This window comes from Lactuca saligna, chromosome 8, assembly GCF_052625555.1.
Source record: "Lactuca saligna cultivar CGN05327 chromosome 8, ASM5262555v1, whole genome shotgun sequence".
Lineage (NCBI taxonomy): Eukaryota > Viridiplantae > Streptophyta > Magnoliopsida > Asterales > Asteraceae > Lactuca > Lactuca saligna.
The window spans coordinates 82,196,470-82,214,525 of NC_136424.1; the positions used below are offsets into that span (position 1 = coordinate 82,196,470).

The 18,056-nt window shown below is 30.7% G+C and overlaps 1 protein-coding gene and 1 long non-coding RNA gene across 3 annotated transcripts; one reads left to right on the forward strand and one right to left on the reverse strand.

Moving 5' to 3' along the window:
- The first annotated feature begins 5,648 nt into the window (after window positions 1-5,648).
- On the forward strand, window positions 5,649-8,541 carry LOC145008768 (uncharacterized). Of its 2 annotated transcripts, XR_013663630.1 has the most exons (4): window positions 5,649-6,530; window positions 6,619-6,878; window positions 7,450-7,969; window positions 8,080-8,541. It is a non-coding gene; the product is annotated as an uncharacterized LOC145008768 (long non-coding RNA). The 2 variants fall into 2 exon arrangements; XR_013663629.1 differs by having other exon boundaries at window positions 5,663-6,530; window positions 7,450-8,541.
- Window positions 8,542-8,746: 205 nt separating this feature from the next.
- LOC145008767 (UDP-URONIC ACID TRANSPORTER 1-like) lies at window positions 8,747-11,244 on the reverse strand. The gene is made up of 4 exons (XM_078967381.1): window positions 10,553-11,244; window positions 10,162-10,265; window positions 9,651-9,879; window positions 8,747-9,276 (listed from the first exon to the last, which is right to left on the reverse strand). The coding sequence occupies exons 1-4, from the start codon at window positions 11,009-11,011 to the stop codon at window positions 9,130-9,132; spliced, it is 939 nt and encodes a 312-aa protein (XP_078823507.1). The 5' UTR covers window positions 11,012-11,244; the 3' UTR covers window positions 8,747-9,129.
- Window positions 11,245-18,056: the final 6,812 nt, after the last annotated feature.

Genomic DNA, 18,056 nt, shown 5'->3' on the forward strand with positions numbered 1-18,056 from the left:
CGGGATAACTGATAAAGACAGAAGCACTCCCTGCTATGAATCATAGTATGTGAACCATGTTATCTCTTCTCAACCTGCTATTTAGGACCTCTGGAATTCTCCCTGTTTCAAGTATGGGTCCTATGCTTTCAGTAGTACGGGCCCATACTACTGGGTTTTGTATACCACACCATCCTATGGTGCATATACAACCCTAAATGCCTTGGATCTATGTTTTCTCTAAATATACATGTAATGGTATTTCCAAAGCATTAATCCTATAACTAGCATGCAATTGACATAAACAATATGAAATACTAGTTAGGATGACATACCTTTTATGTAGCTTGAAACCTTGTTGTATTTGGCCTTAAGAGCTTAGCACCAAAAGTATGAATGCCTAAAATGGATCACTACTCACCTAGGATAAAGGTGGCTCTTGAGAGAGAAACTCCATGCACCAAAAACACCTCATGAACTCCAAGAATATATGTGTAGGCATTTTTTGGTTAAGGAGTACATATTTATATGTTAGATTCCAAGGGTTATTGGTATAATCCAAATCCATACACATGGGTATTATGATACATGGTTCATGTAGCCCAACTATTTATGTGTCCATACATAAACTTGGTCCAACATGGATCATAAGCTCAACACATATAAATATAACTAATTACAATAATTAGTCCCCACAGATTTAATTACTCTCTTTTGATCACTAAATTAATTCCAAATTAATTCTTAATTTAACCATTTTAACGATTCACGATTCCTAGAAGATCAATTGTGATATGGTTTTTCATATTCATTAAGATGATCATAAAAGATGATACTGAAGTACTCTTCCATCTATTCAGATTGGTGAAACTTTTATCTTTCTGCCTAATTTGATTCTTCTTATTCGTTCTGTCAAACATTGAAACTTTTTCAACGATTCAGTATTAAGCTTAAACTTATAAGCATAACCATGTTTACTAAACTTTAGTAAATCATGACGAATAGTCTTATCGTTCTTTGTGGTGGACCTAATCAGCACACAACCAAGTGTATATGATCCTCTAGTCCTTCACTTGACTCACATATACATGTGAACAAGGAATTAGTCTTAATTTCCCAAATATGAAAATTCTCATTCATCATACAATATAAGTTTCATGATTCCAAGTTTCTATCCAACTAAAACTTGGTTGATGAGAATCTTTCCTTATTTGGTGAATTATGACACTACCACAAACGAAAGAATCAAATCTATTTTCCAATATTGCTATCAATGGAATCATATAAACTAAAAATTTTCACAAATGTCATTGTAAGGAAACTTAAAATAAAAAAACTTTTCTATATTTGTGAAATATTTTGTGGAAAAACTTATTCTTATAATCCAAAAACATATGAAAAAATGTTTCTATCTATTCCTAAGAAATCTATCATAACTCTTAAGCAGTAGCTCAAAATTCTGATCATTGAACCATGCGATCGAAATCCATCTCTTCACGATCAGAATCAGCTTACTCTTTCTTTAAGCTTCCTTTGATTCTCCAAAACATCAAAATGTAATTATATTACATTATGTATTAAGAATATCCAAATAGGAACTTAATAAAGTTAGATAGTGGACTTTACTTGAAGCAAAGTCAATTTTTTTTACTTTTACCATCCTTATGAACTTTCAGGTAAATTTGGTAGCTTCGCAATCAATGCCTCTTCTTTTGGAAAAAGAAACATATGGATTGTTTGGGAATGGTACATGAGACTATCTCAGACTTAGCCTTTCTCTTTACCATCGGGTCAAACAACTTAACCATGGCCGGTCCCTTTCCATTGGGAAGAGAAAGCTTTTTTGGACTTTTAATGTTACCATTTTCAATGTCCATGGAAGTTTGGGAAGTAGATCTTCCAATCAAATTTGCTTTACCAGTGCTCCAAATCATTGTTGATTCAACAACAACAAGAAAATATGTAAGATCGATAAGGGTCATGTCGTGATCTGTCATTAGGGAGTGATAGGGAACTTAGTCAACAACCAACTTCCTTGAGACTTTGATACCCAACTCTCCCGGCTTGTCAATATGTGACTTTATCTCCAAGATATGAGCATATATAGACATTGATTGCCAATAGGGATTGGGTGACCTTGAACTTTTCAAGAACTTGTGGGTTAGGGAGAATAATTAGAGGAGGTGGAGGAAGTGAAGTATGATTTCCATTCCTATTAATGCACGATAAAGGGATTAATCTTTCACCTTGATCGCCATGTGGAATATCATCTTCATTAGGAAAGCTTTATCCAAAAGGATAAGGAAGACCATAGTTGTATGAACTAGACATCTATGAGGGGGAAATTCAAGCAATATGATTCAAGTCCTTAATATAACACCCAATATGAAATATTAAGGCTAGGACCCAACATAATATTTTATAACTTGGAAGAGGGATGCCGTAATCCAAGCTACAAAATATTTAAAGGTAGGTAAATGACGATTTACCAATTTCCACCATGGAAAAAAGAAAAATAATTTTAGGTCTTAAATGGATTGAAATTCCTAGATCCTTTGAGATTCATTGAACCATTCAATGGCATGTTTAAATCTTGATTGTGCCCTTCAAGTTTGTGACTGGGATGCCGAGGATCACAAACAATGAGTGAATAACAATGCAAATTAGCTTGGTACACTTAATGTTACAACCACCTAATCAATGTGTCGGTTAACCACACACGCTCGATTGATCTATGATTAACATCAATCTACCCTTTGACATGCATTTTCAGTCCCAGATTAGTGTGTCGGTTAACCACACACGCTCCACTAACGACTTAACAAGGGGCAAAGTGCAATTTCATAAGTTACCACCCAATTCACATTTTCCTAAAGTAACTAAGATTGGGAATTTAATAAAGTTTAGTTACTTTATATTTATCATCATACTTTTAATGAAGGGAGAATTAATGTCCTGTCTTACCCGTTCGGTTAACGACCCTCCACCAGTCAAGGAAGCGGTGGGTGAGGGTGGACACCCATTAAACTGCCATTTTATAGGCAGTAACCTTATACCCCCCTTATAGACCGACTTCATGAATGAGGCCTACTAACGGTAAAACTGACTTTACTCTTATACATATATAAAAATATTAAACCTATAATATTATAATAGTATAAGGGTTGAATTTTAAACTTTTAAAATTCTAGGGTTTGATTTGGAATTAAAGTATACATGGGGGTGACTTTACAAATTTCAAAACTTGAGGGCAAGTTTTGAACAAATCAAAAACTTTTGGATTTCATAACTTATGAGTTTAATATGGTTTTTATGGAAGACTTTTCAAATTCCATAACTTGAAGACAAGTTATGGAAGACATAAAACATTTTATGATGACATTAAAAATAGAGACTCTTCCATTTTCATAACCTATGAGACTTAATGTGCTTTTAAACGAAAAACTCTTCATTTTCCATAACTTGAGGACAAGTTATGGAGTTCATAAAAACCATTAAGATCAAATTACCAATTAACACAATAATCAAGTAATTTTTCTATGAACAATATCAAACTCATAAGCAAAGATAATTCATATCAACAATTTTCAAGAACTTAGCTAATCAGATGAACTAACACGAATCTTGAAACTTTGACAATTATCCTTTATTTGGATGAGAATAAACATTACCATAACATCAAATTCAAATTTTATGAACAAAAACATTTTGTGGTAATGATTCTAATCCAAAACAGGGCCAAAAAAAACTAGAAAATTTGCATCCAGGACAACCAACTCGTCAAGTGCATGAGCTGACTCGTCGAGTTGGTCAAATATGTGAGTGGACTCGATGAGTCACTCATCCAAATCGGCGAGTCCAAGGCTAAAAACACGCGACTCGGCAATTTAAGCACTGAACTCTACGAATTCTGCTGTCAGAGTGCGGAAATTTTGATTTTTTTTTTTTTGTTTTGAAAACCAATAAAAACATCAAATATAATAGAAAACAACCCATGACTCTGATACCACTATTGGGTTTTGTATAATACACCATTCTATGGCGCACATACAACCCTAAATGCTTTGGATCTATGTTTTCTCTAATTATACATGTAATGGTATGTCCAAAGCATTAAGGCTATAACTAGCATGCAATTGACATAAACAATATGAAATACTAGTTAGGATGACATACCTTTTATGTAGCTTGAAACCTTTTTGTATTTGGCCTTAAGAGCTTAGCACCAAAAGTATGAATGTCTCAAATGGCTCACAACTCACCTAGGATAAAGGTGGCTCTTGAGAGAGAAATTCCATGCACCAAAAACACCTCGTGAACTCCAAGAATATGTGTGTAGGCGTTTTTTGGCTAAGGAGTACATATTTATATGTTGGATTCCAAGGGTTATGGGTATAACCCAAATCCATACCCATGGGTATTATGATCCATGGTTCATGTGGCCCAACTGCTTATGTGTCCATACATAAACTTGGTCCAACATGGATCATAAGCCCAACACATATAAATATAATTAATTACCATAATTAGTCCTCACAAATTTAATTAGTCTCTTTTTATCACTAAATTAATTCCAAATTAATTATTGATCAATACTAACTGATCGTAGGGTTTCTTTTTATGAGTTATTGGTTGTTATTTAAGGCAATCGATCAAAGGTGAAAGAAATTTGGTTTGTGTGGAAAACAAACTTAGTTTCAATTTTCACACGAGATTTGGTCAAGTTTATTTTTTTTGTTTTTTTTTTTTTTTTAAATTTTCGTTTCACAACACTAATGACTTATTTGGAGTGTTTTTAGGAAATCAATTTAAAATTGAGGTAACAAAGACAACCAATTTTATTCTTTTTGGTAACAAGTCTTTGTTTTTGGTAATTTGAATTAAGAATGGGGTCCCTCAACAAAGAAATATTGTTTTGAGGTGGAGTTTGAAATAAAGCACACAAGATCTTCAATAAAAGTCTCACATGAGTTAACATTGTTCTTGAGGTTTAAGAACAGCATTCTTGTTGCGTTTTCTAAAGCGGAAGTGTAAGGGAAATTGTTTGGTGAAAGATAGTGACTATCTTGATTAGTTTTCTTGGATTGAAGAGGGTTCTTTAAGTGGTAAACAACATGTTACAGTGAAGAATAATATATGGTGGGTCAATATGTTGGATACGATTCATTTTTCCGCAATTAAATGCATCATATACATTTTGTAATAGATATTTTAGAAATAAGTGAAGATTTTTCCTTCAAAAAAAAATTAGAAAAAAACCAAAAAATAATTCCGGAGTTTGAAACAAACCCTTTTCTTTGAAAAAAAAATTTGAAAAGTACTCTAAAATGTTAACAGTTCCCAAATGAGGCGTTCGAGAGAAAATTATTTTATAAAAACTGGAAAAAAAAAATCGTTTTTAAAAAATTAAAAAAAAAAAAAAAACTCATTTTTATAGATTACTTAGTTTCCCTTTATAAAAAATAAAAAATAATAAAAAAAAAAAAAAAAAAAACTCATTTATATAGATTACTTAGTTTCCCTGAAAGGCATAGAATTTCTTTTCGTAATTATACTATATATATTAAAATTATGTGGCCTTAGCTACAGTATCTAACCACAGATACTGTTCCTTAGGTTACTTACTTTACGATGGTTAAGTTAATTCGCACCGCACCACCTCAATGCTCTGCAACTATTTTCGTTTCCACGCGTTCTTCTCTGCCTCCACCGACTTCGTGCTACCAACAGGTGTCCTCCACCGTTTCTATTCCCAATAATATTACTCAACCATATCTTCTCTAAACCGATTCAAGTCCACGCCCTTCTATCATAATCCACCGCTTTCCTTCTCGACGATAATGTCCTCCACCGTTTTTATCCCCCAATACTATTGCTCCGCCACACCACTCTCTTCATCCACGTCTTCTACATGGCCTCAAAGTCCTTCAAAGAATGGATTCCCGTATGTTTCCTGTGGAAGATACGATGTATGGGACTAACGGGATGCTGTATCAGGAGCACCTGCTCGATTATCGACAACGCTTACGATAATCCAAAAGGCCTCAACATCACAAATTTCGGCAATCGCCAAACTACCTCGGCTTAAAATTGTACAAAATTAACTCCATGGAATCCATGATAAGTTCCTTGAACCTCTTCAACTTCATGACTTTTATTATTTCTTCTGTTTCCAGCCTCCACACTTCAATTCCCCTAATTTGTAACTCTTATCTGTTCATTATCAGGGTGATATAATTTATGTGGAGGGGCATTTTGGTTATGATTCAGATTTTTTGGTTCTTGACTCACTTATGCGTCTTTTCATGAATGTTGAAATGGAATCACATGCATTATAAATTTCAAGAATAATGAGAGGATTAGTAATGCAACCATGTTTGCCAGCATTTTCAATTTTCTTTAGATTGTTCCTTAGAATAGGTGATTACGGAAGTGTTTGGACAGAGATATGATCAGAAAATGACCTCGCTTGTGGTGGCATACCAAGTGTTTGTTAATATGTCTGAGTGAACTGCAGTTACCTGATTCTAAAATTAGTTGCGTACTCCAACGTTAGTTTCTCTGAAATCATACTTTTTTCCATGAAATTCAATCATTACTTGAACTATCTTAACAGTTTTCCTCTTCTTGTGTGCTCAGTCAGAAATTGTTGGGCAGAATCCAATGGAAAATAATTGGTGAGAAAGAGAGGGTGAAACAGGGGTGCCGTTTTTGTTGCTATCTACACCAACTGCATCTCACATGGAACATATTTCGTTGATTCACTTGAGGTGGTGATGACAACAACTCCTGGTTGCCACCATCTCCAAACGCTAGCTGCCTCCGCTAAAATCTCCTTCTATCGCTAGCCAAATTCCAGATTAACCCACCACAACTGCTTGAGCAAAAAGATGAAAAAGGTTAGGAGTATGTTGAGCAGTAGAAACTAGAAAGGTTAATACCTGAGTTATTATTCTTTATGTCTTATTTTGACTTTTATGATCAAACTTTTGCCTATGGCTTTGTTTTGCCCAGTGATTTTGCATCACCGAAGTTGAAGTTGATTTGTATAATTTGCATTATGTATCTTCAAGAAAGTTTCGCATATTAATCAGATGGAGACTTAGCAAAATGATTATATCTTTTATTAAGTTTATTTGTATCTTTATGTTTAATGTATCAGAATTGATGGCGATTTGGACACACTAAATTTGAAAACAATTCTGTAAATAAGCCACTAGCTCAGCTGAAGAACACTCACGGCAATTCACTGTTTTTTTTTTTTTTTTAATCATAATCAATGAATGGATGTTTTTCTCCGGTAGACTGGGCATCTTTCTTTTGGATACTTGAAGTTTTGTTGTAAAAGGGATTAGGTATCCTTTTCTACACACTTCAATATTTTGAATGTGTGATTTTGTTTTGTTTTTAATTTGTTGAAGGTCATTTATTCTAAAACTTTTTTTCTTTAATTGTGTTATTTTTTTGCAGCTTTATACACAACATTACCAACACCGGCAGCTATCTGGACATGTTCCCTTCTTGGCCTATGAGAGTTCACCTAACCCCAAGAGTAATTCTTTTTTCCCTTATTAACTTATCTTTGACCATTTCTTTATGCCATTTTATTCATTCTCTTAACTACTAAAAAACAATTTTCAACTTCAATATCTCTCAACAACTCATCCTTTTCTTGTACCCAATCAATCAATTTCATTTTCGTTTCCAAGTTTGAATTTTTAAGGCATTTTTGTGATAAAAAAACATGTTTCTAAGTTAATCAGGATGATTTTTTAAGACATCTTTATACTGTCCAAAATCAAATTTTTTTTAAGCTCACTTTTAAGTTTTTAATATCGTATTTTCTCACATACCAATTTTTCAAAGATTACATTTTGAACCTACTTAAATGATTAAACATTTGTAATTTTGGCAATGTGGATGCGCTTGAAACTATAGCAACTGCTGAGCATTTTATTGCAACTGATATAGAATGGGATCCTACTGGAAGGTAACTTTTTCAAATATGTGTATGTACTAAAATGTGCATTTACGTGACATTGTTTCATTTTTTTAACCTACATATACAACAAATTGATTTTTATATGAATTATGCAAAAGGACAATTCAGTTTCAATTAAGACCAAAAGGTGAAATATTTTAGTCAGTGAAGAAAGCAACATCGTGTCATGAAAGAAAAGAAAACAACGGGTATTGGGTTTGACCAATTTTACTCTTTTCAAAAAGCTTGGATTTGAGGATATTGATACGGTTTATTTAGCACAATTATTCGGGACAAATTGTCTTTTTGCTATTAAGGTTTATGGATACCGAGTTTTTGAAAAGAAGGAAGAAGATGCCACGGGCACATATGGAAAGACAAATTTCGAGAAATTTGCATCATCACCTTAAGGATTTTTTTGGAAGACATATATGTTTCTATTATTGGTAAACTAATTGAAATCATGTTGCTATTATATTGTTTCTTATCGTGATTTTTTTTTTCCTTCAACATTATAGATTATGTACTTTATAACTCCCATCTTTTGGATGTCATCTATGTTACCTGTTATCTTTCTAATATCATTTCTATGTTGTTGTTATGTAAACCTACTTTTCACCATATATTAACTTTTTTAATATGAACGATCACTTCGTAAATATATCAAAGTTAACCACGACTAATCCAAACACTGATAATTAGAAAACAAAAGTCATTACAACCCATGCGGAGCATGGGATCTACGCTAGTTATTAGTTTAAACTTCTTCATTGACACAAAAATGCATATGAAAAACCATCGTTTCTTTTTGTTTATAATGACATGATAACTTTCTTTTGCAAAGGTCTATGAAGCTCGAGATTTTGGTTATCTTTCCAAGAACATGAACTAACCATGTCATAATAATGACCTTTAAAATTACATACCACAAACCAAATCTAAGTTTCACATGAAAGCACTCACAAACTACATGACTTTCATCTGATATATATAGCATGAAAGCTACATGTGAAAGCTTTTTCTCTTATATGTTGACAAAACCAAGGAGTCTATGGTGCTTCACAAAGTCGTTGAATCCAATTCAAAAAATAAACCTCTCTTAGCTCTCACTTCTAAAATCGTAATCAATAACTCAATGCTCTAACTGCTGCTAAAATCGTAATCAACAATCATTTGTATCTCCGCTTGGCTTCTCCATAAGCAACCACCCCCATAACAGTCATCGAGTAACCAGCTATTCCTACAAATGTCACGGGATTTCTGAAAAGAAGTATGGAGATAACAACAGCTACAGCTCCTTTCGCATTCCCAAGTACCTGATGATCACATATTTACATCAACTTCAATTAATCAGGGTGTGAAGTCCGCATAGTTGTTCAAGGGTCAAGTCTGAGTTCGAAATCCAATGTAAATTGGGCTTCCTTATGTCAGCTACTGTATACCTTTTGCAGAAAAAGTATGTGATGAACGTCACTCATAACTTGTTTGACTTTTTCCGTCAAATCGACAAACTATTTTATTTCAATTTTTAATAATAAAAGGCATTGGAAGATAGAAACAATTAGTGTTAATTCTCAATTAAAGTTCATATGTGAACTACTAGGTTTGACCTATTAAAGTCAAAATGCATCTTTTTTTAATTGGTATATACAAAGAAAGTGCATTAGGAACAAAAGGGTGAGAGAGGAACCTGGAGTGTCAATGCACTTGTGTTCTTGGTCACCAAGAAATTGGTCAAGTTGGCTGCATAAGCCATGGTTGAATTGATCAAAAGCAATAGCCACATGAATCTATGTTTCAATGCAAGAGAAATGGTAACTTCTATCACATCCGGTTCCATTATAAGTGCAGCTGGCAATAAAACAACGATAGCAATCGGGGACATATATAGCAACAAATTCATGGAATTCAATTTCTCCCTGCAAATAGATGGTAACTGTTAGTGAATTACATATTCAAATTCACTTTATGGCAAAATGTCACAGTATAATCATTTTATTCCAAATAAGATTTTACATATTCCAAGTGGGAATTTACATGTGACTTTATAGCAAAATGTCACAGTATAATCGTTTTATTAGAAATGGGATTTTACATGTGACTTTATAGCAAAATGTGGCAGTATAATCGTTGTATTCACTCGTTTCTCCTAAATGAGATGTTATTAACTTAATGACAAGAACATGAATTTACAGATTTACCCCTCGGAAGAAAGTAGGATGCCTTGAAGAACCGACTTGAAGGCCCTAGCAGCGGTCGCACTTATGCACATAATAAATCCATACAAATGAAAACTTGGCTCACCCTGCCAAAAATCGAATAATTTATCCTACTTAAAAGATCAATTTTCAAGAAATCGGAAAATGTAACAATGACCATGTGAATTTACATTTATGTGACGAATTACTGACAATTAAGAGGTTTCCAATTGTACATGTAGTTTAAGATCTAAACGAATTTACTTAAGATCAAGAAAATTAAGCATATATCAAGATTAAATCTCAAGTCAAGAACAATAACCCCATAATCTGATCCTTATTTTATCCGAAAAAGAAGTTCAATAATTCAAGAAAAAAGAAAGAAAAAACATACCCCACTGGCAATCACAACACCAGTGACAACAGGAACAAGAGCACCATAGGTAACCCAAGCTTCTCTCTTTAAGGTCATCAGATACGCAAACATGGCGGTGAAAAACGGTGTCGTTGCACCGACAGCTTGGTTGAAAGAAACCGGCAAAAATCTAAGAGAAATATTCCCACCGACAACCGACGCACAAAACACAATGCTGAGAGTTGCAATCCTTAAAAACTGCGACCTCGATTTGATCTTCTGAAACGGCACAACTTTGAGAAAAACAATGGAGATGTAACTGAGGATAGCACAGGCTGACATATGACACATTGTGAGAAAAATTGGGAATTTGAAGCCATAATTGGAGAGCAAGAACTTGTTGAGGAGAAGAACACCGATGTTCGATGAGTACCAGAGGATAATGAGTGATGAAATGAAGAAAACTTGTGAAGAGGATGGTGATGAAGAAGATGACATTCTTGTGGGGGTTTTGGATGGATCTAAGGAAGAAGAAGGAGATGGGTCATTTGTGATTAAATTACAGAAGCAAAAAAGTGGATTTTGATTCGGATCTGTGTAGGATTTGTTTTACGAAGTGGCGATGTTTGTGCCGTGATGCAATGAATCTGTGTCGGGAGGTGAAGATGGAGGTGGTGTGGGGATATGTGTGTGCCGGCGAAGAGAGAAAAAGGAGATGTTTTATGTTTAAACGTGTCTGTTTTCTATTTGTTGGTATCCTTTTTCGGAATTATTTTTTAAACGAAGCCAAAGTTGTTTTTAAAAAACTTTCTAAAGAACTCATCATTTTTAAACAGATTTTGTTATGTTGAGTGAACGGAAATATGAATATAAAGACATGTTATGGTAGAAAATTCTCGTGGACAATTATACAGGATGTTTTCGTTTTCAAAGATACGTTCAAAATCTGAAAATGGAAATAAATGATGATTTTTACTAAAAGACCATTAGCTTGTCTAAAAATCAAAGAGCTTTTAGTCATTTGGTATGAGATGTATTAAAAAAACATATTTTTTTTAAGTGGTCACGGCTCAAATCTATACAAGATAAATTATATAGAACTAGATTATAACCCGTGATATACGGTTAAAAATAATAATAATAATAATAATAAAACTTATATAATAAGAACCAATATTTGTTTAGTCATATTCTTTCAAACAATTATATAAAATATAATTCATGTATATTGATAAGTTTATGGCCGTCTTTTTTAATTATTATCTGAAATAGTTACAAAAATGAAATGATGTTATATAAATCATTATTAATAAGAAAAGCATTAGGATGTAATATATATGAAACATCTAAATTTGATATATTAAGGGGGTGTTTGTTTTATCTTTTCAACAAACTTTTAGATTTTATCTTTTTCAAAAAGTTAAAAATAAGGTAAAAGATGTTTGTGAAAGGGAAAAGATTTTTTAAAACAAACTTTTCAGAAATAAGGGAAATGAGTATTTGGAAAAGTCACGTATTTGTGACTTTTTGGAACTTTTGAAACCTTGACACTTAAATTACTCATATACCCCTCAACTACCACTACCCTAATCAATAAGCCCTTCGAACTTTTAGTAATTTTACATATAAAAGTTAAACCAAACACTTTTTAAAAACATCTTTTGACTTTTGTTTCTCAAAAGTTAATCCAAACACCTTTTTAAAAACATCTTTTATAAAAAATTCTTTTACAAAAAATCATTTTGCAAAAATGACTTTTGAAAATAAAAAGATATCTCAAACACCCCCTAAATACGTAAAAAATTATACATGATAAAACAATATAAAAAAATATTAAAAACATGTGTAGTTAATGGATTTTAAACAACTTATATAGTATATATACTTTTGAATTTTCAATTATACAAATATAATTTTCTAAATTTTCTCATCTCTCTTTAAATGAGAATATAATCCATGTCTCAATAATAATAATAATAATAATAATAATAATAATAATAATAAAATACTTGCTTAAAATAAAGATGATATACAATTAAATATTTAAAGCTAAACATTTTGTAAGTTTAAAAATTTATATGTTTGTGACATTAATATTCAAGCGGTAATAAGTTTATGGCCGTCTTTTTTAATTATTATCTGAAATAGTTACAAAAATGAAATGATGTTATATAAATCATTATTAATAAGAAAAACATTAGGATGTAATATATATGAAACATCTAGATTTGATATACTAAATAGGTAAAAAAAATTATACATGATAAAACAATATTAAAAAAATGTTAAAAACATGTGTAGTTGATGAATTTTAAACAACTTATATAGTATATATACTTTTGGATTTTCAATTATACAAATATAATTTTCTAAATTTTTCATCTCTTTAAATGAGAATACAATCCATGTCTCAAAAATAATAATAATAATAATAACAATAATAATAATAATAATAATAATAATAATAATAATAAAATACTTGCTTAAAATAAAGATGATATACAATTAAATATTTAAAGCTAAACGTTTTGTAAGTTTCAAAATTTATATGTTTGTGACATTAATATTCAAGCGGTAATAAGTTAACTAACCGATAGATATGTTAGCACCCAAATGTTTTGATTAATAAAATAAACTAATTATCATCAACTAAAAAAAATAAAATATTTGGATAAAACATTCATTAACGTTTAGAAAAATAAGGCTTTTTTTAGTCTCTAAAAGTGCATAATAATATGTAATGCATATATATGTCATAATGCCGCATAGATGTTGTACTTAATGTCTAGTTAATCGGTTCTTATAAGAGTTTAGAAAAGTCCTCCCATTATAAACAGTTGTATATATTACGTAAATTTTTATATTTGTTGTTTAATGTATTGATTTGAATACAGTTTTCTTTGGTTCGAGTGTTGCTATATATTACATTTAAAAAAACATATATCAATAAACCACATAAGCTACAACACCCCTCAACAACTATCTATTAATTTATTTGTAATCATGGGTAATTAGTTGTTTAAACTTTTGATTGTTTTCGCCCTATAACATGTTAGTGATTAATCATTATATTTTTTTTAATTGAGATATTTAGAATGATTTTTTGTTAAATAAGAAAAACATATTTAAGATTTAGATTAAAAAACTATAATTTTACAAAATGACGTTAAGGAAAAAAGAAATGATAATTATTTATCCTTAACGTTTGGGATAAAACATAATTTTTGGCTATGTAAATTTGGAATGTTTAATTAGATAGGAGTGAATTTGAATTCTAATTTGGTATAGCATTTATATCAAATGTTTGCCTTTTAAAAAAACAAAACATTTATTGCATCAATAATAGACTTTGTAACTCCTCACAAACGGAAAGTCGAGATCATTTAAAATTAGTAAGTTGTAGAGTTTGCGGCATTCCGAAAGAAACTTTTTATAAACCAATTTGTGATATATTGTTAGCTAATTGTTTGATCTGATCCTCGTGAGAGTTCATGAAATATAATTAGTAAGTTGTAGAGTTTGCGGCATTCCGAAAGAAACTTTTTATAAAATGTTATTTCCATTATAATATTATATGTTATATGTTGTATTTCTTAAGATCGGATGGAATGATGAGTGGGGAAGGGTGAGGGGTGAGGTTGCCGCGTTCTCTCTTCTTCGATGATTGGTGGAAATGTTTTTTTTTTAAATAATCATTAAAAAACGGTAAAACACACACAAATAACCATTTGCATATAAAGAAAAAAAGATCAACTAAAAGATTTGCAATTGTTTCCATGTCATAAGCATTCACCTGTTTGGAACCATCACCGTATTTATGAGACCTTCACATAAGAAACTCCCATCTAAGATTTTACATGTTCAATAATATACATTATAAACCACCAAATGCTAAAAAAAGTGAATTTCAATACAGAGCTTTTAAAACAAAGGTGGAAGGCTTAGGATTGTAACATGTCATCACCATTTACCCATAACTTACTTGGTTGTAAAAACAATATGTCGCATCCACCTAAACAAAGGATATGAATTTGTGAAACATGCTATGTTTAAGAATATGTAATGAAAAGACATAATAATCTCATTGAAATCAAACTGTATATCTCAAAATACATATAGATGTTCTCCAACAAAATGCAATTTGAGTAATTTGAAATAAAAATAAACCTTTAAGCATTTCATCAAACATGTTATGGGCATCATAGAATTATGCAAGAGACCTTACAAGTTGAGGGGCAGACTCATTGAAAATTTCAATTCAAATAGAATACAGACTTCAAGAAAGGATCCACATTACCCACTCTTTTGAATTAAACAAAGGAAAATCGATTACCATTCTTGCTCAATTTATTAGCAACGTAGACATTAGTAAGTGAGAGAGTGAGAGAGTATAACTTGTGAATGATCTCACCCACTAATTAATCACTTGAAATCTTCACCGGATCTTTAAAAAAGAAACGAACATACCCTCAATGAGATTCCCTCTAACCGTGTGAGAAAGGGGTTGTATAAAGAGAGAAAACTAAAATGAGTATATACACATAAATCATAGAAAACAAACTTCATCAAGCAAACTAAAATTATGAATGATGTGCTGTAAATTGGAAGAAGCAAAGTTACGTATACTAACCTCAAATGGAATGACAGAAACTGTAGATGGTGTCGATAACCTTATAAGCAATACCTCCCCCTGATCGAGATAATTCCGAACCCAAAAACCTTCCCCCTATCGAGAAAATTTTGAACCCAAAAACCTATAGATTAACAGATTCAGTACATGAAGAAGACAAAAAAAAAAAATAAATAAATAAAAAAAAATGAAGTCATTTCAAAATCGGAATGGGTCAATTTGTGGTTATTGATTGTTGATTTCCAAAGGCATGAATGGAATGCATAATATAAATATAGAAATTAAGAGATGAATTAGGATTCCTGATTTATTGGGATAACAGCCAAGGTTTTAAATTAAGATCCCTGGTTTTGGGGGATGACATCCATTAACAAAGGAATGGAAGATGAGCGGGAAAACAAATTTCAGGTGAACAGAAAAAGGACACGTGGCAAAATGAAGTCTAAAAAAATGACAAGTGGCAGGTTTTTATTAAGCATGGAGATGAAGATATATATATATATATATATATATATATATATATATATATATATATATATATATATATACACACACACACACACACACTACCAACGGCTATATGCCTTTAAATGTAATTTTTTTTACCCTCTACAACATCTATAAATACTCATACTCATTTACCTTCAAACAAACCCTCTTCAACCTCTATTTTCTATAAAAGAAAAGAAAAATGAATCCCGACAATGAAACCCCAATCTCCGATAGAAGGAAAAAAAACTCATGTTTCGAGTTTAAGCACCCTTACTCGAAACATTTTTGTTATCGATTCATCATCACAAAAAGTTTATCGTCCCCAACTCAATGCTCTCATTCAACTCGAAGCTTTGCAATTTTACCTTGAGGAAGTTGGAAAACCATTCAAGTGACACGATTGTTGGAAATTATTTGTTAGATGTCCTAGGTGGAAAAAATACGAGCAAGAATTTATTTTTGGAGTACAACAATCAAAGCGAAAGAAAACGGGCTCTAATGGTTACACAACTTCCTCTGATGCTCGGGTCGGTCTAGATTTAAATTAGGAGGATGAACTCGAGCTAGAAGAAATTGTCCGACCGATGGGTAGGGACAAAGCAAAGAGGACGGGAAAAGGGATTTCTTCAGGTGCATCGGATTTCAGCATGGACGTTGACGAAATGCGGAAAATAACAGCGTCGTTTGATTAATATAATCCTAATTTCTCTTAACGTTTGGTGTTCGACAAAGAAAATGAATAAGTAAGGAAGAAGGAGCGTGCGGAGAGACAAGAAATTGAGGATATGAAGTTCTTGATGGAAAACACCGACCATCTCTCGGGATCGGTTCTCGAGCTCGTGATGAAAATGAAGGAAAAAGTTATGAAAAAATATTTTCCATAGGTTGTTGTTGGTTTGTTTGATTTTTTGTTTATGTTTTTTTTTTTTTAATTTTCTACTTTTTTAAATCTTAGGTTTATTGTAATTTTTATTTTAATTAATGAAATGCATTTTCTTTTTAATTAAATTTTTTGGTTGTTATTAATTTAAAAATTATAAATCATAAAAATCAATTAAATCTTATATTATTTTTTTTAAAACAGTAAGGAAAGTTTCTCAATCTTAGTTTAGGTGATGGAAAGAAAAGAAAAATATAATATAACCTACAAAAAAATATGAGAATTTTACCCCCACACCTTTCGGTCTAATTATTTGTTTTTGCCTTTTGGCTTAAATACATGAATTCGAATCTCTTAACAAATTTAAATAACAATCGGATTGTGATGGTTATATCGAACCCCACGATAGGGTTGATAATCAAACTAGTTTTCTTTAAAAAAATTATAATACATTATTACTTTGTAATATATATATATATATATATATATATATATATATATATATATATATATATATATATATATATATATATATATATATATATATATATATATATATATATATATATAGAGGTTCAGATTCATTTGAGACCATTCTAATTTTGTGAGACCGTAAGATCAAATCTAAAAATAATTTTAAAATGCAAAATAAATGGAAAAATCCAAAAATTCTTTTTTTAAATATTATTTTCGGAACTTGAGTTAACTAAAAAAAATATTAAAAAAATCTTGTTTTTTTTTTTTTGAAAAATACGTGAAATATTCTAAATAGAATATTACACTGACATATTCTAAAAAATAATTTTAAAATGCAAAATAAATGAAAAAATCTAAAAATTCTTTTTTTAAATATTATTTTCGAAACTTGAATTAACTAAAAAAAATTAAAAAAAATAAAATAAAAATTCTATTTTTTTTTTGAAAAATACGTGAAATATTCTAAATAGAATATTACACTGTACATATTCTAAAAATAATTTTAAAATTCAAAATAAATGGAAAAATCAAAAAATTCTTTTTTTAAATATTATTTTCAGAACTTGAATTAACTAAAAAAAATTAAAAAATAAATAAAAATAAATAAATAAATGCGTCTCACGGTCTCACAAAATTAGACCATCTCACATGAACCTAACCATATATATATATATATATATATATATATATATATATATATATATATATATAAAGAAGTTATATATTCATTTTTAAGAGTTGAATAAGAAAATTAAATTAATATAGTAAAAGATAATTATTTATCTTGAACTATGTTAGTTGAATGAGTTTAAGTATAACATACTGTATATTCTTATAGAAACCTAAAAACATTACTATATATAATAACATATCTTGAACACAAAAACTCATAATATAGTAAATGTTAGTGTACTTCATCTCATATAAAGCGATGTTTATACAGATTTGTATTTATAAATGAGGGTGCGACAAAATAATGTTGGAAAATTACCAAAATGGTATTTATGAATTGGGTGGAAATGACTTCAATCACCAGGAAAATTAAAATTAAAAGAATGGAGATT